Source organism: Xyrauchen texanus, chromosome 24 (genome assembly GCF_025860055.1).
Source record: "Xyrauchen texanus isolate HMW12.3.18 chromosome 24, RBS_HiC_50CHRs, whole genome shotgun sequence".
Lineage (NCBI taxonomy): Eukaryota > Metazoa > Chordata > Actinopteri > Cypriniformes > Catostomidae > Xyrauchen > Xyrauchen texanus.
In genome coordinates this window covers 15,680,198-15,701,914 of record NC_068299.1, presented here as the reverse complement: position 1 = coordinate 15,701,914, position 21,717 = coordinate 15,680,198, and the positions used below count along the sequence as shown (strand labels likewise).

The window sequence follows — 21,717 nt, the reverse complement described above, 5'->3', positions numbered from 1 at the left end:
TAATAACTCCCTCACAGATTTGGGCAAAATAAAACCCCTCTAATGTGCAAATACAGCAGCACACAAGATGAAGTAAATGATACAATTGCAGCCTCTGGTGGAAATAAACTGAACACCACTGCTAGCAAATGAGTATGGGTTTACTCTACAAATGTTATACCTAATCATTTAGTTGACACTCAATTAATATATTTTAGAAATTTTATTACAGAAAATTCTGCATTACATTTAATGACATAAAAACAGCTATTCTTTTGATGTTTTATTTTTTTTCAAATCAATCACATTCTTTCTGTAGTTTTTTTCTATTGCTCAAAAACAAGCACCAGTTCACATGGAGTGTGTGGCTTTCTCTGATAATCGGAGCAACAGCAGAGGTCTCTGAAGTTCCTCATTGTCTCAGGTTTACACAATATGTAACTTCTAATGACTGGATGGTTCCTCAAGTCTTTGACAACTCGACAATGTAGGCCAGCCCTGGACAGATTCACAACGGCTTTCAGCCCTCCATTAGAACTCAAAGTGTGCATCGAACTTGGTAAAACAACTTTTTCTTTGCCTGAGAGAAATTCACAGTTATTAACTCTGTATAGTGCTGCATTATGCTTGGCGTCCTCAATCACTTGCCCAGTAAGCTCTATGCCAATGACTCTCTCCATCTGTGGGGATAATGAAATGCCAATTGCTCCTGTTACACAGCAGACATCCAGCAAGTTGCCCCACACGCAAGCCCGATTCAGCACTGCCGCAGTCTTATAAAGAGCTTCGGCTTCTCCCCTGTTCACCTGGAAAAGAATCGGTGGAAATGTGAAAATTAAAGCTAAGGACCTCCTCAAAGATGTGAGGCTGTCCATACAGAACCTGATAGGGGGATTGTTCATGACTGACACAGGTCATTGTGCTATACTGGAAATAAAGATAATCCAATTTACAAGCTTCCCCAGGACCTTGTGTAAAATATTCAAACAGGGCAGCTTTATGAATTCCAATCTCCTAAGGCATAATGGTTGGAGGATGGAAGTAATCTAGCCATTGTTTGCCCAGCAGAGTTTGTTCTAAAAGTGATTTCTCTCCAGTGACTACCAGCATGAAAACAAAATACATGGACTCAGTCATGAGAGATGGATAAAATCTTCAGTGTCTTGCAAGCATTTTGTGTTTTGGAGGCAGGCATGTTCAGGAGGTGGTCACCATGGACGCAGTCAATGTTACCCAATTTTCCAGTGCCAATGTAAAATCCAACGGTCTTTTGATTCCCATCAACCCCTTTGTTGACAAAGAAGGTTTATTTGTTGCAGGATCCATCACTCAACAGCGAGGGTACTATGGGCAGGAGAGGTAATATTAAATTTTATGACTGCTGAGCCAGTTTGTCATTTCAAGTAAGATCTTGTGTTGCTGGTGTTGTTTCCACTGGAGCTGCTCCTCATAACTCAGTCTCCATAGTGGTGTAACGGTGTCAGCCAGTCTCTCTTCCCAGGAGAGATTAGTTTGGGTTTTCTTTCCCTCCTTCTCTGCTTACTGCTGCCAGTCCTGATTGGCTGTTTGATTTGTAATGAGAATGATAATGAGGCTGTGAGGGGTAGACTTACAGTCTCTCCAATGGGCTGTACTGAAGTTTAAAGTGTTTTTGGATCGTTCCACGGACAAAACATATATCTCCAAGAACATTAGGTACTCCAGACAACATGAGTCTTGGAAAACATTTTATGGGATCTAGGAGCTTAATACAGCTTTATACTGTGCATGCCATTGAAGAAACGGTAAGTCTTTCCCTCAGCCTCGTTTTCATTTCCATTAATAATTCATAAATATGGCGCCTTGAATAAGGTCAATACTGTTGTAAAATTAGCACGCTGGTGTTCTGGGTGTATTTTGTCTCACAACATAAAACGTGTGCACTGTCAACAGTCCAGTTAAAACAAACACCGTTGCTCACTCTGTCGTACTTTCATGTGCCCATAAGAAGTTATGACGCTCTGTTTTGGTTCCAGGCTTCCAGCTAGATAATTTCCTCTGTATTCACTAGCAAGTCAACTCTGCTTAAACGCCGCAGCAGTTTCCGGAAGTAAAAATCAATTTTATGAAAGCATGCATACTTTACATGAGTGATAACATTACAATAAGCGAATAGGAAGACTAGAAAAGAAGCAAGAAATGAAGGTATCAGACTTGAACCAAAACAAAACGTAAAGAGGAACGGTACAAGCTAGTTACGTATTCATCGTACCAATAAAAATTATTACAGGATATTATAGTACTTTTGTTTTCATTAACATACAAAGCACTACAGTGTTTCTTAATATCAGAATTGGTTTGGGTCCAGACCATTTGATTTTATGTGTAGAACTCAACTCAACTTTCTCCGTTTCTAGAGTGGAGTGGACGTTCTATCCATTCTGAAACATTCTTTACGTTGTTGTAAACGTCATCGAGCTGCGTCTACATGGTCTGGAAAGGGATCATCAGTAATCAGTTCCGCCGTCGCAATGGAATCAAACAAGTACGATGCGGATCGCTGCATCAAAATTGCAATCGAAGCGCTGAGGGACAGTCAGCCCGACAAAGCTAGACGTTTTCTCGAAAAGGCACAGAGACTGTTTTCCACCGACATGGCGAAAGGTGCGTCAAATGGAAACAAATGTTTCATCGAGATCGAAAGATTTCTGTTAAATGGCCGCTGGAAAAGTGTAGTGAAATGACAGTTAAAGGAATAGTTCACCCCAAAATGTAAATCCTCTCATTATTTACTCGCACTCATGCCATCCCAGATGTGTATGACTTTCTTTCATCTGCTAAACACAAATTAAGAATTTTTGAAGAATATCTCAGCTGGAATTACTTTTGGTGATAGGACAAATAAGCATGTGCACACAGAACATTACTGTGAGACAGAATATAAAACGAGGTAAGCGTATAAATAGACATACAAAAAAAAAAAAAATAGGACATAGAATAGTGTATGTACTTGAGCAAGTGGTAATATATATGTGCGAAGTAGGGGTATGTACTGTTATGGAATTAAATATGAGTGAATTTACATATGTACATGACATATTTATACATTATTGCATTATGGGAGTCCTGAAGGCAGTTTAATTGTTCATGTGGTAAATGGCCTGAGGGTAGAAACTGTTCTTGTGCCTGGTTGTCCTAGAGCTGAGTGCTCTGTAGTGCCGGCCAGAGGGCATCAGTTCAAAAAGGGAGTGGGCAGGGTGAGTGGGGTCCAGAGTGATTCTACCTGCACGTTTCCTCACTCTGGAGATGTACAGGTCTTGGAGGGTGGGCATGGGGGACACAATGTTCCTCTCAGCAGTCCTGACTGTCTGTTTTTGTTTCCTTCTGTCTGATTTGTTGGCTGAACCAAACCAGACAGTTATAGCTGTACACAGGACAGAAGTCCTCTATAATCTCCACAGTTTTGAGTATGTTCAGCTCAAGGTTGGTGTGTCATCGCACCAGACAGCCGTTCAACCTCCCGTCTGTATACAGACTCGTCAACATCGCGGCTGAGACCGATGACCATGGTGTCGTCTTGATAACACGTCCTAGCGTAATATAACGCTCTGTGCATGCGTTAAGCACTAGGAAGTGGAATCAAGCTTTAAAATCATGATTATTCCCCAAGACTGTAATGGCAAGGTTTACAGTAGAATGACACAGATGAAGGCCGTAAGGCTGAAACATCTGTGTTTTCCTGTTCTGTGAGATTCTGTTTTGAGACAGTTTAAGGTTTATGGATCTACGCACACTGGGCTTCAGGTTGTGAAAGGTTCATTGGAAGGCGCAGTTTGCAGTTGATTTTCTCTAAATAATGGCATCTAGTGTGACTGGTTAGCTTTTTTTATTATTATTTTTTACGAACTCTATAATTTAGATTTCATATTTTATTTTAGGCATTGGTAAACCAAGTTCAGTAGATAACGTATGGTCAATGGTAATGCCATTAACCCATGAATAAGCACATTGCTGGCAGTTGAGTACACGATAGAATGGGGAAACAAAGAAAAAGCCTGCACAATGTCGTATAGCTTGCAAATGTGTAATATTTTACAGCATTTTGGTCAAAAACCATCTTCAGGCATTGTATCAATTTATGTAAAGATTGTTCCTGTTGCAAGGAAAGTATCACCACATTCTTGGATTTACCCAAGATGTTTCACCCATGATGCTGGTGGTGCGCTCAACTGAACCAGAGAAGGTTAATGGTGGTAGACATCCAAAACTGAAATGTTTTTACACTAAAGCTTCATGTCAAAACATTTTTATTGACCTCTTGGACTGTTAAATTCACAAAAGAACCTCTAATGACAGCAAAAGCATACATTGACTGTAAGTTCCTCTCTTTCTTTTTAGAACGAACATGCAAGTGGTTACTAAATCAATATTTTATTTAATATTTATGTGAATGCATCTGCTGTTCGCATAGATGTTAAAAGCTTTCTGTTCTCATGTACAGGCGAGTCTGAAGCCCTTCTTATGTTTGTTTTCATGAGCATGGATTATGATAATTGTGAATGAATGTGCAGTCACTTACGTTTTACTAACAAATCTGGGTAATACGAAGCGGTCGTGAATACAGTGGAAAGTTTTCGGGAAGCTACATTTTGCACGTAAATTCCGTATATTTATGTTATTTTCATGAATGAGGTCCACTGAACTGGTAGAGTGCCGTGATTACATTTCTCTGATTGAAGATTTACAGTGAAATATTTTTTGTTATTTTGGTCTGCTTTCACTGAAAGAAAGTCACGCATTTGAAATGGCATGAGCTTGAGTAAATTATTAGAACATTAACATTTTTGGGTGAACTATTCCTATAAGGCTCTTGTAACTAACTTTTTTTTGTTGCTTTTTTTATTATCAAATTGTGCCTTGTCACAGCATATATTTGGTTCTGACTGGTAATAAATAACTTCTGTTGGATATATAACCAATGCCCATATTTTCCTTATATGTGAAGATCATATCTTAGAGAGTGTTGTGTTTATAGTCTAAATGTAAACACACACATATATATATAGAAATGCATTAGATTATATATACAGACAGAATGTCATAAGGGCACTGATGCGGTTCCTCTTGAGTGAAATAAAAGTGATTTTGTCTTAGATTTATTAGAGTCTATTTCTAAGAATGGAGGACCTTCCACAAGTGAAGATCACAATGGCGAAAATGATGCTGCAGGTTTACGAAACAGAGGGCACAACACCAAAAACCACTCCTCTGGACACGGTGCCACAGAATCATCCAAAACCTACACAGCAGAACAGCTAGATGCTGTCAAAAGGTCTATCATTTATTACAGACTGCTTGCCTAAAAGACCATGCCATGACCTTAATAGTATCAGTGTTCACCATAGATTCACCACTCAAGTACCATCTGCTTATTACAGTATGATTTTTCTTTCTCTTGATGCAGAATAAAGAGGTGTAAGGACTATTATGAGATTCTTGGTGTCACTAAAGAAGCCTCGGAGGATGATTTAAAAAAAGCCTATAGAAAGTTGGCTCTGAAGTTCCATCCAGATAAAAACCATGCGCCTGGTGCCACTGAAGCATTTAAAGGTAGAAAATATGACCTTAACCGATGCATTCAGCATGTCAGCAGTAGATATTTACATTTATGCATTTGGCAGACGCTTTTATCCAAAGCGACTTACAGTGCACTTATTACGGGAACAATCCCCCCGAGCAACCTGGAGTTAAGGGCCTTGCTCAAGGGCCAAACAGTGGCATCTTGGTGGTGCTGGGGCTTGAACCCCCGACCTTCTGGTCAGTAACCCAGAGCCTTAACCACTGAGCCTACACTGCCCCAGGAAAGTTAGCATGTTTTCTTCTCAGAAGTTGTTTGATCTATTTCCTGGTCTTTAACAGGTATAGGTAATGCTTACGCAGTTCTTAGTAACCCTGAAAAAAGGAAGCAGTATGAAGTTTATGGTGAAGAAAAAGCCCACCCATCTCAGCATAGGACCTATCACAGAAATTTTGAGGCAGATATTTCCCCCGAGGACCTCTTCAATATGTTCTTTGGAGGTGGATTTCCAGCCAGTGAGTATTCACACTCAGTATACCTTTACATACTGTATTATTGTGAAACTTGTTTTGAGACATGCAATGTGCCAGGGATTGTGATGTAGTACGTTCAAAAGCACTGAAATATTGTTTCATTGCTGTTTTTGCTTCTTGTAGGTAATGTGCATGTGTACAGCAATGGCAGGATGAGGTTCAACCATCACCACCGAAATGAACGACAAGAACAGCCGAGAGAAGTAAGAGTCCACTCTGCAACAAAAGTTTGAGAAGTTTTGTGCATATTTTTTATGTCTGTGGCACAGATGTAAGGGGATATGGCACACTCTGAGGCTACATTTACACTGCAGCTGAATGTGACCCAGATCTGTTAATTTGATGACCATGTTAACATTAACAAGTGCACTGAACATAACACCGTATCTGGGCCACTTTCATATGTGGAAATAGATTTTTTTTCCAATGTGCCATCAGTTTGGACAGCCAGGTCAGGTTTAATGTGATTTTTACATCCATCTAACTCAACATTTGTTATTTGCATTTTTGATTTGTTTAAAGCTTCTAAAGGGTTAGTTCACCCAAAAATGAAAATTTACTCATTATTTATTCACCCTCATGCCATCTCAGATATGTTTGATTTTCTTTCTTCAACAGAACACAAATTAAGATATTTAGAAGAATATCTCAGCTCTGTAGGTCCATACAATGCAAGTGGCTGGTGATCAGCATTTCAAAGCTCCAAAAAGCACAGATGGTCATAGTAAAAGTACTCCATACAACACTAGTGTTTAAATGAATGTCTTCTAAAGCGATATAATTGCTTTGGGTGAGAAATGCAAGCGCCTTTGCAAAACTGGTCAGCTCTTTATACCGAGCATGAGCGAATCAGCATTTGGAGCTACACAGGAGCGCTGATTACGCACAGGTGCCGCCACTTAACCTATGGGAGATCAGAAACAAAACAAAAGACAAACACTCACAACACTGACAAGGATACGTACTCTGACGTAACAATGTTCATGCAAGAACTGACGCCATTCAACTGGAAGTGCAGCTTGATTCAGTAATAGAACGCTGTTCACAGGCTTCATTGGTTTTGCTTTCGCTTTCATTTAAACATGCCAACACGCGAGAGGCTGCTTGAACTGATTCCCCTCATGGACGGGCACTGGAGAGCGACCGGAAGGAAACAATTATAGTAAAAGGACTTAAATATTGATCTGTTTCTAACCCAAAGTGATCATATGGCTTAAGACATAATTTATTTACTATGATTGCCAGTGCTTTTTGGAGCATTATAGGTGCACACAGTAATTTTTTCAAGTATGTCAAAGAATTGCTTGCACTGACCCCTAGTGGCCTGGGTGCTGCATCCTTCAAACATAGTAGTTTTCAGTTACCAATGCCATTGCAGATATTCACTATGCACAGTAAACCAAGAGTAATTTAATCCATGAATGAAAGTATCCAATAACAGGGCACTGAGAGCATTATGTACTGTAAATTATCTTCTCACGCAAAGAAAACAATATCTATATTTCTCAAACTGTATAAAAACGCAAATGCAAGCAAGTCAATGTAAATCTGAACTAATTATAGATAACTCTTAACTGGTATACATGTTGTAATTTTGTGTAATTTTGTCCTGCTCTCCTTCAAATTGATGGTGTTTCCCTCTTTATATAACACTCTTGAGCTTGGATGATAATTAAACCATTCTAAGGCAAATTACCTTATTTAAATATGCCATCAAGATTGTCTTTCTCCATCACTTCCTGACATGTTATTTAAAAGGCATAAAGTGACCTATCCACAGACAATTACATAAAATACATTTTTAATTGCAATTTAAGTTTGTTGAATGCATGCTCATATGGGCAACGTTTAAAATGTCATGTGAACAACATTACCAAAAAAAAAATCAGAATTGAGCAGAAATTCAAATTTGGGTCACATATCTGCGGTGTGAACTTAGTTTTGCCTTTTTTTAATTTTTTTTATCACTTTTATTTTTAATTTTTGATTTACAGGATGAACAATTAAAGCAAAAACAATATTAACAGAAGGAAGGAGAAAGAATTATGCTTAAATACATCGTAGATGTATGTTACATGGCATAGACAGCTTTATACTTATACAACTTTATACGGCCCCGGGGCCGTTACAATATCCACGCATATTCTCAAATATAAATCATCGTATACCTGCATTCCTAAAATTATATTGTGGCAGCGGGGGCATGGTCAAGCGCCCGTCCGGGAGAGAAAAGCGGTAAGGGCGCTTACACCTGAGCTAAATTATGTCTAAACACCTGTCTCTAATTTCAGTGAGTACGAGGAGAGCGGCATAAAAAGGCAGCGAGAGGGCCCCAGAGGGGAGAGAGATGACATGCGAACCCAGTGTTTGGCATTGTGTTGTATTGTGTATGTAAATAGTGAGATTGTACGGAACAAAAAGGGAATTAAAAAAACCTTACCTTGTGGTGAAGACCTGTTTCCTGTCCTCCTTCCTTGGGAAGTGTTACACTATTTACTCACACAATACAACACAAATTGTAAGCGCCCTTACCGCTTTTCTCTCGCGGACGGGCGCTTGACCACGCCCCCGCTGCCACATACCCCCACCGCCCGACTCAGGCCGGGGCGCCATCCGGCCTGCCTACCACTTCCCCCCCCCCATTTCTGGAGAGGAAGTCGGCGACAGCCATCTGCACCCCCGGTCTGTGGACCACCTTGAATTTAAAGGGCTGGAGAGCTAGATACCAACGGGTGATCCGGGTGAAAGGCCCACCCCAGCAGGTAGTAACGGAGGGTGAGGACCGCCCACTTGATGGCCAAACACTCCTCCTCCACGGTGCTGTACTTAGTCTCCCTTAAGGAGAGCTTACGGCTAATGTACAGCACCGGGCACTCCTCTCCCTCCACCACCTGCGAGAGTACGGCCCCCAGTCCTCTGTCTGAAGCGTCCGTCTGTAATAAAAAAGGGAGAGAGAAGTCAGGTGCATGAAGAAGCGGCCCCCCACAAAGTGCGGCTTTAACTTGCATAAACGCCTGTTGGCACTGCTCCGACCACTGGACCGGATCTGGAGCCCCCTTTTTAGTGAGGTCAGTCAGCGGGCTGGTGACGTCCGAATAATTAGGCGCAAACCTTCTATAATAGCCAGCCAGCCCCAGAAACTGCCTCACCCCCTTTTTGGTCTTAGGTCTAGGGCAAGTCGCAATCGCCGCGGTCTTATCAATTTGGGTGCGCACCTGGCCATGACCCAAGTGGAACCCCAGATACCGTACCTCCACACGCCCAATCGCGCACTTCTTAGGGTTTGCCGTGAGCCCCGCCCGCCGCAGCGATCTCAGGACGGCCCTCAGATGTTGCATATGCCGCTGCCAATAATTGCTTTAAATGATAATATCATCTAAATAGGCAGCGGCGTACGCGGTGTGCGGTCTGAGGATCCGATCCATGAGTCGTTGAAACGTGGCTGGTGCCCCAAACAAACCGAAAGGAAGCGTCACAAATTGGTGTAACCCAAACGGCGTAGTGAAGGCTGTTTTCTCACGGGACATTGGTGTCAAGGGGATCTGCCAATAACCCTTTGTTAAATCCAAGGTCGAATAAAATCGAGCAGTACCTAACCGATCGAGCAGTTCGTCAACCCGGGGCATTGGGTATGCGTCAAATTTAGACACCGCGTTGACTTTTCTGTAATCCACACAGAATCGAACAGACCCATCACTCTTGGGAACAAGAACAACCGGGCTGGACCAATCACTGTGGGATTCCTCTATTACGCCCATATCAAGCATCGCATCTAATTCTTCCCGTACTATTTTCTTTTTATGTTCGGGTAAGCGATAGGGGCGGCAACGCACCACCGCGCCCGGCTTGGTCTCGATGTGGTGCTGTATGATATTTGTACGGCCCGGTAGAGGGGAAAACACATCCGCAAATTCCTTTTGTAATTCAGAAACCTCTGTGAGTTGCCGCGGTGAGAGTTGGTCTCCACAAGTAACCGGAGTGTTGAGATTGTAGTTTTTGTTTACCTCCGGCCCGAGCTCTGCCCTCTCCGGAACTACCGTGGCCAACGTCACAGAGGCCGCCTCCTCCCTCCATAATTTCAGGAGGTTGAGGTGATAAATTTGACATGCGCCCCCTCTATCGGTACGTTTAACTTCATAATCGAGATCCCCAACTCGTCGTGTGACCTCAAAGGGTCCTTGCCACTTGGCGAGTAATTTAGAGCTCGATGTTGGGAGTAATACGAGTACCTTATCTCCCGGTGCAAATTCCCATAGCCGAGCACCCCTGTCATACAGCCGGCGTTGGCGTTCTTGAGCTTGGAGCAAATTCTCCTGTGTTAATCGCCCCAGTGTGTGGAGTTTTGCTCTAAGATCGAGAACGAACTGAATTTCATTTTACTATTAGAAGGTCCCTCCTCCCACGCCGCGGATGACGTCAAGGACACCGCGGGGCGTCGCCCGTACAGCAGCTCAAACGGGGAGAACCCGGTGGAGGCTTGTGGGACCTCTCGTACTGCAAACAACAGGGGTCTAGCCACTTATCCCAATTTCTAGCGTCCTCGTGTACGCAATTTACTGAATCATGTTCTTGAGCGTTTTATTAAATCGTTCCACTAGGCCATCTGTCTGCGGGTGGTAAACGCTAGTGCGAATCGATTTGATGCCCAAGAGCTCGTAAAGTTCGCGAAGTGTTCGTGACATAAAAGTCGTGCCTTGATCGGTGAGGATTTCTTTCGGAATCCCCACCCGGAGATTATCTTGAAGAGTGCCCCTGCAACACTACGCGCGGAGATGTTGCTCAGAGGCACTGCTTCCGGATATCGCGTCGCGTAATCCACTAGGACTAACACGGCTGATGTCCGCTTGCTGACTGTTCTAATGGCCCGACGAGGTCCATCCCAATTCTCTCGAAGGGGACCTCGATTAATGGTAGAGGGCGCAATGGCGCTTTTGGGGTGGCCGGTGGGTTTACCAGCTGACATTCACGGCACGCCGCACACCACCTGCGGACGTCACCGCCAATGCCCGGCCAATAGAAACGGGCTATTAGACGGAGAAGTGTTTTCCGTTCCCCTAGGTGACCGGCCATAGGATTGTAGTGAGCCGCCTGGAAAACCATTTCCCGGCGGCTTCGTGGAATCAATAATTGTGTCACTTCCTCCTTTGTTTGAGCGTCCTGCGTCACTCTATATAACCGATCTTTAATCATACCAAAGTATGGGTATGCAATGGCGACGCCCGGCCGGAGCTGTTGACCATCAATCACTCTCACTTGGTCAAGAGCATGTTTAAGAGTTTCGTCCCGCGACTGCTCTAGAGGAAAGTCCCCTTCAGGGAATTCCCTGAGAGGAGGGGCGGCCACCTCGCCCCTTTCCTCGTCATTCCGAGCAGCCGAGGACGGTCCCGGCTCCGCCTCCCTGCCAAAGCATCGCACACCGCACACCTCTTTATGCAGGACCCATCCGCACAAATACCCTCTAATATATCTTTAAAATTCGGCCAGTCAGTACCCAAGATTAGCGGATGGGTGAGGCGGAACTAACCGCTGCCTCCACACTATGTTTTTTTCCCTAAATATAATCGCCAACGTCACCATGGGATATTTGTGAACATCCCCATGCACACACCTCACCCTCACCAGTTTAGATAAACCCAAAGCCCCGGGTTGAACCAAGCGTTGGTGGATGGTGGTCTGATTGCAGCCGGTATCCAGCAAAGCTTGGTAAATACCCCCGATCCTTACCGAATCCGGTATGCTCCAGCCCGATAGGGGCAGCCTGCGGGACGTCGGAGACCCACACCACCGTCCCCACCTCCATCAGCGGACACTGATCCCGGAAGTGGCCCGGGTCTCCGCACCTCCAACAGGCCGGCCCAGGCGTTGCGGCCGCACTTGTGCTGGCGGGCTCCCCACCTGAGGAGGAGAGCGGCTGAAAGACAGGGAATGGGAGGGCGATTCTCCCACGGCCGGGAGCAGGTCTCTGGAACCCTCCACGCCTCGCGCTGGGCAGTAACGGGCCCTGGGGAGAGAACAGAAGGAGAAAACACAGGGGAGGGGGCGAGGGCATGGGCAGATACAAGGGAAGGGGAGAGAGAGAGAGACGAAGAAGAAGAGGGCTCGTCCGCCCTCGGGATCGCCGCCAAGTGGCCAACCGAACAGCTTCCTCCAGCGACGCCGGGCGATGGCACTGGACCCACCCCGCCGTCTTCCGAGGCAGCCGTTGAACGAACTGTTCCAGTACCACCTGGTCGATTACTTCCTCGACGTCGCGGTCCCCCGCGAGCAGCCACCTCCAACAGGCGTCCCGGAGCCGTTGAGCGAGCGCGAAGGGGCGATCGGACATTCCTAGCTTCATGCCCCGGAAGAGCTGGCGATTCTCTTCCGGGCTCCGACCGACCCGCTGCAGAATAGACCTCTTCAGATCGGTGTATGCCAGGATGTTCGTCTTCGGCAGCTGCTGTGCCGCAAGTTGAGCTTCCCCGGACAGGAGGGGAATCAGGCGGGCTGCCCACTGTTCGCGGGGCCAGCCCCAGATTTCTGCTGAGCGCTCAAACAAATCGAGGAAGGCCTCAGGATCATCTGCTGCCCCCATCTTCTGTAGCATGGGGGGGGGGGGCAGCGTAGCGCGGGTGTCCGGGGTCGCGGTTGTGGCTGACGCGTCCCCCTGGCTGAGGAGGCTCCGGATGGCGTGCCAGTCCTCTGCCTGAGCCCGCATGATTTCGAAAAACCGGCGATCTTGGTCTTGCCGGAGCTCAAGCAGGGATTGTTGGTGGCCTTGATGCAGCGTCGCGAGGGACTGGAGGACTTCTGCCAGCTGGGAGGACTCTATGGGGCGACCACTTTCCATGTTTCCTTTAATTTTCCCGGGTTTCGGCACCAGTGTAACACTTCCCAAGGAAGGAGGACAGGAAACAGGTCTTCACCACAAGGTAAGGTTTTTTTAATTCCCTTTTTGTTCCGTACAATCTCACTATTTACATACACAATACAACACAATGCCAAACACTGGGTTCGCATGTCATCTCTCTCCCCTCTGGGGCCCTCTCGCTGCCTTTTTATGCCGCTCTCCTCGTACTCACTGAAATTAGAGACAGGTGTTTAGACATAATTTAGCTCAGGTGTAAGCGCCCTTACCGCTTTTCTCTCCCGGACGGGCGCTTGACCACGCCCCCGCTGCCACATATATGTATGCACTAACCCCCCTATAAAAAATAAATAAATAAATAAATAAAAGAAAGAAGGAAAGAAAAAGAAACACTGAACAACAAAGCCAAACTGGTGAGGTTAACCATTCTAATAGCCATTACTGTTTACTTAGTTAAAGATGTCTTTACATTCTTTATATATCAACCACTTTTCCCAGTCCCTTTTAAAAGCACCTTTTTTCATCTTTAAAATATAAGTTCTTCCATATCCATGATTTCTTCAATAATTCCAAACCATTGTTTACACTTCAAAGTTGTGTCTTTAAGCCAATTCCTAGTTATAGTTTTTTTTGCAAGCCGCAAGAAGGATCTTACATAAGTATTGATCACTTTTAGGGACTATGCCTTTAATATTTCCCATTAGTAGAAACATAGAGGTTCTAGGTATTTTAAATCCAAACACTTCTGACATAACTACCTGAACATTGTCCCAAAAAGACTGGATTTTCTCACAGCTCCAAAAAACGTGTGTGTGATCCGCTTCTAACTGTCCACACTGCCTCCAGCAAGCTTGTTGTCCGGAGACTTGTTTGTTTCTGATCTTAGGTGTTATAAAGAAGCGGATAAGGCACTTCCAGCAAAACTCCCTCCATATTTGTGAACTGGTAGTAGTTTGGTGTATTGACCACAAGTCATACCAAACCGTTTCTGTTATTTCAATCTTTAGTTCTTTATCCCATTTCAATTTTATATATAATGTAGAGGGGCCGCTACACATCAACACTTCATACAAATAAGAAATTATTCTGGGTAGTGTATGCTCATAGGCGTCCATCAGCATTTTAGTAAGGGGATGGATATCATTAACTTTGATAACTAACCTTTTTTTGTTGTAGTAATCCCTTACCTGGAAGTATCTAAATAAATCCTGATTTCTTATTCCAAAGTTCTCCTTTAAGTCCTGGAAACTTCTAATTTCACACTCTGTAATTACACAGCACAATGCTGTTATTCCCCTATCCCTCCACTGTTGAAATATTGGGTCATCCCTTCCTGGCTTAAAATCCTCATCATGAGTAATCCACCCAAGTATTCCAATTTCTTTCTCCAATTTGAATTGTTTAACAATAGAATGCCATACCTTCAATGAGAATGTTGTTATTGGGTCCAGTTTGTCTTTAATATATCCATGGATTTTACTCTCCCCTATAAGTGACTGAACTTGAAGATCTTGTATATGTGTTTCTATGTCTTTCCACTTGGCTATGTAACTAGAGGTGCACCAATATAAGATGGGACGCAACTGTGCTGCACAGTAATAATTTTTAAGACTTGGAAGAGCCATGCCACCTTTCTCTCTAGATAATTGGAGTGTTGAATAGCGCACTCTGGGTCTTTTACCCCCCCATATATACCTGGATATTATTTTGTCCCATTCAAAGAATTGCTTTGGTGGGATTTCCACTGGGAGGGATCGAAACAAATACAGCAGTGAGACATTCAGTAAGACATTCATTTTTATTCCTTTTATCCTATCACTGAAGCTCATGGGATACGTGGACCACCTCTCAATGTCACTCTTTATATTATTAGTAATTAAATCGTAATTGGCCCTATACAATTTTGTTAAGTCTTTAGTTATATTTATACCTAGGTATTTTATACATTTTGCGTCCCAATTAATGTCATAGCTTTGTTTGAGTTGCGTGTTTTGGTTTACAATTAAGTAGAAGTATTTTTTTTAAAGAACTTATGAAACACTTTGCATTAATTTAGCCACTGTCATGAAAGTGAACAAGATCTCTTTGAGCTCATGGAATACAATTCTTTGATTGTCATGGTGTAGTGTTTTATTTAAATTAATGATTTGTATTATTTTCTTTGATTAGGGTGGCCTTGCCTTGTTTGTACAGCTGATGCCCATACTTTTTCTCATCATTGTCTCAGCTCTTAGCCAGATGATGGTCTCGAACCCCACCTACAGCCTCAGCCACAGAGCGTAAGACCAAACATTCACCAAAACACCAATATAAGTTTACTTAAATTCTGTAATATTATTGTTTTATGCTGGTGTGTGTTGAATACATATAAAGAAGATTTTCACATGTCACATTATTCTAGAAAAGTTGTGCCAAACCGGTAGATCGTGATCGACCAGTCGATCGCATTGTCCTTGTCGTTGATCTCAAGATGGTTTGGCAAAAATATTTAAAGGACCATTTCCTACTTAGACATTTTTAAATTTGTATCTAATCCACTTATAATGTTAAAAATGTTTTGGTGGGGATTTAATCATTTAATTAGAATTTGACCCTGACCCTCAAATTAAACAAGAACTCAAGCATACAGATTTGTCATATGCTAGATTTGGGGGATGCATTCCTTGAGCAGTGAAAAATTGCGCCAGTTTATGGATTTATTGCACTGTGCAAACAAAGCTAAACCTTTCCAGATTGTATTCACTATCACTGCATACTCCTCCAGCAAGCACTATGTAGAAAAGTTTTAAATATGATAGATTTAATGGACGTTGCAATGAAGGTGGTGTGCTTTATTCGGGCAAGAAAAAGAAGCTTGCAGCACAAGCTATTTTGCTCGCAATTGGAGGAGACAAGGAAAATTAGTAAATCAGTTATCATTACGAGATCACTATTTTACAGTTTTTTTTCCAAACTGACACAAGTAGTTAAAGAATAATTCGATCTTAGATTAAAAAAGGTTGGGCACTCCTGCTCTATAATGTAACAATTCTGTTGGTATTTGTTTATCAGACCTCAGTCTTCGAAAAAAAATCCTCAAAGTGAATGCTGAAACATGTTTATCTTGTTCTCAAAAGGGCTTTTGATAATTGATTGTTGACTTGCGGGTGATAAATATCTCTGACGTTATTGAACATTCCACTCGTTGCAGATCCACAGGCCACACAAACAGGCGACACACGGCCACTCTGAAGGTGCCTTACTATGTGGGTGACCAATTCTCTGTGGAATATACAGGAATGAATCTCAAGAATGTTGAACAAAGTGTGGAGGATGACTACATATCAAATCTGAGAAACAACTGCTGGAAGGAGAAACAACAAAGTAAGTGGCATGTAATTTGGTTTGTGTTGGGAAGCAAAAAAGACACCCAAGAAAGTACAATTGTTTGTGGTTGCTGGTCTCCAATGCACCTCTGTTTCCCTTTCATCAATATTTCATCTTATTTGCAGAGGAAGTGTTGTTGTATCGGGCACGTTATTTTGGAGATTCAGAATTGTACCAAAGGGCGCAGGAAATGGCAACACCCAGTTGCTCAAAGCTTTCAGATGTACAGGTTCTACTACATGGACACTGAGTAGCAGAAAGTAAGTACATACAGTACATCAAGGATCACTTTTCTTATCTGATTTTCCATTTGTTACATTAGTGCTTAAATTGCATTTGTCAAAATATAGTAGGAACAGTGCATGTGCGTTCTTAACAGAGTTAATTTTTCTTTTTTCATTGATTGTGCTTTTGTCATTTTGTTCACTTTCAGATAGTGTCCTGTTTTGGTGTCATTCAAAAACGATTGTCTTCAGAAATGTTCTGCTCTCTCTGCTAAAATGGGGCATTGTACTGCATCAGCTAAAGAGAAGCAAAGATAGCCCATCCTGGTGCCACAGGGATTCACTCTCATCTTTCCTTCAAAATTGCCAGTTGCAACTCTTAAAATGTAACCTGAGAAATGGTCAAAATTAAAATGTATTAAGTGAATAAAAAAATTAATAATTGTATGCTTTAGTGGTAGAGAGGAACGTAAACAGCTGTCAAAGGATGATCAATGCTGCTAGTTTATTGCTTATTATTGTTACTTACCTCTTTCCTTCTCAAAGCATTTTTTAACACCCGTGTTTGGGTTTTTTGAGACGTTCCAAGATTTTAGTAGTTATTATCTGACCAAAGGAAATTAAATGATTACCCTGGTTTCATTTAGCATTTAGTGAATTATTCTGTGTGGTTGTGCCAGTTGGATTTTTTTAAAAGAATGTTTGAGATTTATGCAAATGAGAAATTAATATTTGTATTTATTTAATTGTATCAAGATAGGTTTTCATTTAATATATTTGTCCAGATGGAATAGGATATTAATTTTAACTAATTTGTCTTGTAAAGTGTAGATTGAGGGTTCTAAAGCATATTCAAGTGCCTTGCCAGCTCCGGTCTTGCTGTATACTGTAACTCTCTGCATATATGTAATATAGAAAGGTATAAAACATAAGTGCTTAGCCTGAGTGTGTGCTGAGAACAATTAGCAACTAAACTCATTGTGATTTATTTAAAAAAAATTCACATTCCTTTTTCTTGCTTTTTTTTTTTTTTTTTTTTAAACCTGTAATGTACACAATGAGTAATAAGAATAAATTGTCTTTTTAAAAAAAGTTTAGAGTATAAACATAATTATCTTTCATTTCTCACTATCAGCGTTTTTTAACTGTTATGGTCTGTTATAACCCACTGTCTGTGTGAGCCTAAGAACAAAATTTGGTTACAGTTTTAATGTTGTATAAGGGATTATTTGTAGCATTGTGGGTGACATTTACATTTATTTGCAACTGGTGGTACTGGGATCTCCTTCAGAAAGGCCTACAGGCTGAAATGTAAAATTATATTTTTGTACATTTTAATAACTCACATTTTATGCAAAGTCAAAATTCAAATAGAATTGGAGCCTTTAATGATTAGGTTAACAAATTGTGGAAGTATTATTTGTGTGGCACTATTTGGCCACATATACACTCCAAAATTTCAGGAGTGACAACCGCATTTTAATGCAGGAGTGAATCCCTTAAATTATTGTTCCGTGTGGGTACGAAACGGGATTAAGTGACTACCGAATTTAGCTGCAGTGTGTATGTGGCCTTTAGTATTTTTCCTTTAGTGGATGAAACCAAAAGAAATGTAGTAGTGATGCTTTGAAAATAGTCTATGATTGGTGAGGTATACAGATTGAGATTCCTGAAAGTGGGATTTAAAAGAGATAATTGTGCTGAAATTATTTTTATTTTCCCTGGGAATGTGTTGATGACAATTTGAGAACATGGTTTCAAAAACTGTATTTCAGAAATGTAAGCAATTTTTGGCTCACTTCAGCCTTTAGGACCAAAGGCCACTTGGAAATTTAGGCCTAACCAAATCGGAAGAAAACAGAAATTTGCATTCGACATGAAACGTTGTTGTAATACCGAAATTGCACACCAGAAGGCAGTGGCGAGCCTTGCTCATGAAAAACCAAGCTGTTAATGGAACCTTACGCTTGTGCACCAAACATCTTTGTTCTGGGTTTATTGCATTGGAATAACATTACATAAGCATACATAACAAACTTGCCCATAAATATGAGATTATAGCTTCCACTCTCCTGTTTTATTAAAGGCCCATAGCCCGCCATAACTTTTTCCACATCTGAATTTCATTGTAGCATTATTCATGAGGCAAGGATTTTGTCCATTGCTATTCTCATAGAAGCTTTTCCTTTGAAGATCAGCTGCATTTTTATTAGAATGAAAGGTGCCTTGACTGATGTAGGTGGACTAAATGTTGGTAGTCAGTTTCATGAAATCATGGACTGAGCTGAATTAATGGACAGCACATAGAGGGGAGGAGCAATTGAACAGTCCCTGGACTGCTTTGAGTAGCCAGTAACCATAGAAACACCACGAATTTAGGAAAGAAGACAAGCTTCTGTTTTGTCTGTGGCCACTGATGTTTAAAGTTTTTAAACCATTATTAACTCTTGTGTATATGGCACAATTATGGCAGTTAACTGCAAAATACTGGAGCATAGAAATTATGAATGTGTATTTATTATAGCTTTGATATCACATATAGCTACATGAATGAGCAGAGACACACACTGCGTCTAAATTATGTGTGTCTCTGTGTGTCTTATAGCTAAACAATATTCCATTTATGATTTGATTTATTACAAGGGAGGACATAAAGGATCCCAGCTCCCAGAGGGGCAGGAGAAACTCTGATGTTGGATAAGTCTTGCTGAAATGTGGTGTTCTTTCAGCACAGCAAGTTTAGATGCAAAGTTACACTTAAGAGTAACATAGAGATCTGAGCCACTTACTGGGCCCAGCAAAATGTCTGAGGAGGCTGGTTTCCTTCAGCTGCAGCATTGCACTGATGTGTGATTTATTAAAATGTCATGCCATTTAAGAATTGCCCCATTTTGGGGAACCTAACCCTAAAATATTGCTAAAATCCTTCTTTCAGCAAAATTGCACACATATCTTCCCTGCCAGTATTGCTGTATATGGAGGACGGCAATTACAGGCCAAGCCATTGTTTAACGCCTTCACTGAAGATTAATTGAGCCACTTTAAAGATTATGCTGTGTGCTTCAGAGAAAGAGATTGCTGCTGCTGACATTTTGAGTGCAGATTTGTATTGGTGAGGAGGAAGAACAGAACAAAATAACACCTTGGAACACTGAATTGAGGATTGAAGCTTTAAATGTAGAGCAAATAATCCAGAGAGGAATTTTATAAATATATTTTATCCAGTTGAAATGGATTAGCAGATCATGTCATTTTAGTTATGAAGCCAGTATTACATTTTCATTGACTTTGCATGCTCTGTAGTTTCACTAGAATATGTTCCAGTTGTCAATAGCAATCTTCTTATATTATTTTAAAAGCCTATTGGAAGGTCACATCCTGTAAGATCCGTATGCTGCACTGTAAAATATAACCTTGAGATATGACAGCTTTCCTATATGGTAATATTACTGCCCATATACTGCCCATGTGGCAAAAAGTTGGTTAGTTTTTAAATTATTTAGAAAAAGTTAAAGGCTTGGAGGAAGTATTTGGACACTTTCTGGTCAAACTTTGTGGAACATGTTCAAACTTTAAGGAATGTTCCAGACTCAATAAAAGTTAAGCTCAATTGACAACATTTGTGGCATAATGTTAATTACCACAAAAAAACATATTTCGGATTTTCCTTAAAAAATGTAAATAAAAAAGCAAAAATTAAAGTGAATGTGGTACATTTTTGATTGGGTTAAAGGCAGAAATGTTTGCTTAAAATTTTACAAAAGCACTTACATTAATTCTTCTGTAAAACCTAATGTATTATTTGAGCTGTAAAGTTGTTTAAATGGTTATTTTTACAGTCATTTTAGGGTTTTAGGGTTTGTTGACATTACATCGTCATGGCAATGAAGTTGTAAAATTGTCTATAACTTTACACAGAAAAGAATAGTAAGAGATTTCATCACACTTCAATCATGTTTACATGCATATTGTTTATGTCTTCTGGGTATACTTTTGAAACAGTGAGTATTTTAACATTCAAAATTGGCCCCCATTCACTTCCATTGTAAGTGCCTCACTGTAACATTTAGCTTTTTGTAAAGAAAAGGAGGGGCAAGTCAAAATTTATTTTTGTGGTATTCAGTATTATGCCACAAATGCTGTGGACTGAGCTTAGCTTGTATTGAACCCGGAATATTCCTTTAATGTGATGAACTACACATGTGAGTTATCTGGTAAGACACCTGTGTGAACTTTACACAGACTTCACACTTAGTTTAATATATTATTGTCTAATGCAATGTGTAACTGCAGCGTGAAGCTGATGTACTCTATGTGAAATTACAGTGAGTGACAACCATGGCCAGAAATGAAGACCTCTTGAAACCCGCTGGGGGGATTTCAGACTTGAGTTACACCATCCATTGCCATATTCTCAAAGAAACCGTGTCATTTATGTTCTGTGTATTGTCCTGTCAGCCTGTGCTTTGTCTGTCACATCATTTTGGTGTCAATATCAGGGTGCATGTTTCCATCTAACCGCTTTACGTTTCCCTGTCATTATACAGTAGCCTAATCAGATCTCATCAAACTGTATTAAATATCACAATACACACTTATAAATGGTTGTCAATCCTCCTCATTAATGTAAACAGTTTGCATCAGGGAAAACATATCACATTCTTCTTCTTCTTCCATTCCAACAGAGAGAAAAATAATTTTGTTTACAGTATTAGTGGTGGTACACACAGTACACCTAATGAAACTGTATCTCCTAGAAAGCTCTCTGCAAATGAAGGTTTAGCAAACCATTAGTCTAGGGAGAAAGGTCAGATGTAAAACTGCTTTAACCTACTCCAATATTTTATTTATTTATTTATTTATTTGTACTGTCTTCGGAATTTAAGCCCCAGAAAAAAACAATATGAATAGCATATTCATGTATTTGTCAATAATTGAATAGATCCAGACAAAAACGTCCCACATAAGTACGCTACCTGTAGGCCTATTATTTATTCAAGCTGTCATCAGGAAACACCAATTAAAATTGTGTCTTGTTGTGAGAGATTTTGCTCTTATTATCCTTCCTGGTCATTGTCTGATCTCATTGTTGATGATGACAATTTACAGAATATAATTCAATTCTGACCACGCGTTCACTGACATGCTTGATAGTAGCGTCTCTCTCTCTCTCTCTCTCTCTCTCTCTCTCTCTCTAGTTGAGGGAAGACG

The 21,717-nt window shown here is 41.3% G+C and overlaps 1 protein-coding gene and 1 pseudogene across 1 annotated transcript; one reads left to right on the top strand and one right to left on the bottom strand.

Annotated features, from left to right (window-relative positions):
- Positions 1-305: 305 nt before the first annotated feature.
- On the bottom strand, positions 306-1,955 carry LOC127617509 (tRNA (uracil-5-)-methyltransferase homolog B-like; annotated as a pseudogene).
- Positions 1,956-2,458: 503 nt separating this feature from the next.
- On the top strand, positions 2,459-17,562 carry LOC127617809 (dnaJ homolog subfamily B member 12-like). Its single transcript, XM_052089900.1, has 9 exons — positions 2,459-2,622; positions 5,113-5,290; positions 5,423-5,568; positions 5,878-6,051; positions 6,193-6,272; positions 15,086-15,195; positions 16,107-16,279; positions 16,408-16,542; positions 16,716-17,562. The coding sequence occupies exons 1-8, from the start codon at positions 2,490-2,492 to the stop codon at positions 16,530-16,532; spliced, it is 1,119 nt and encodes a 372-aa protein (XP_051945860.1). The 5' UTR covers positions 2,459-2,489; the 3' UTR covers positions 16,533-16,542; positions 16,716-17,562.
- The last annotated feature ends 4,155 nt before the right edge of the window (positions 17,563-21,717 follow it).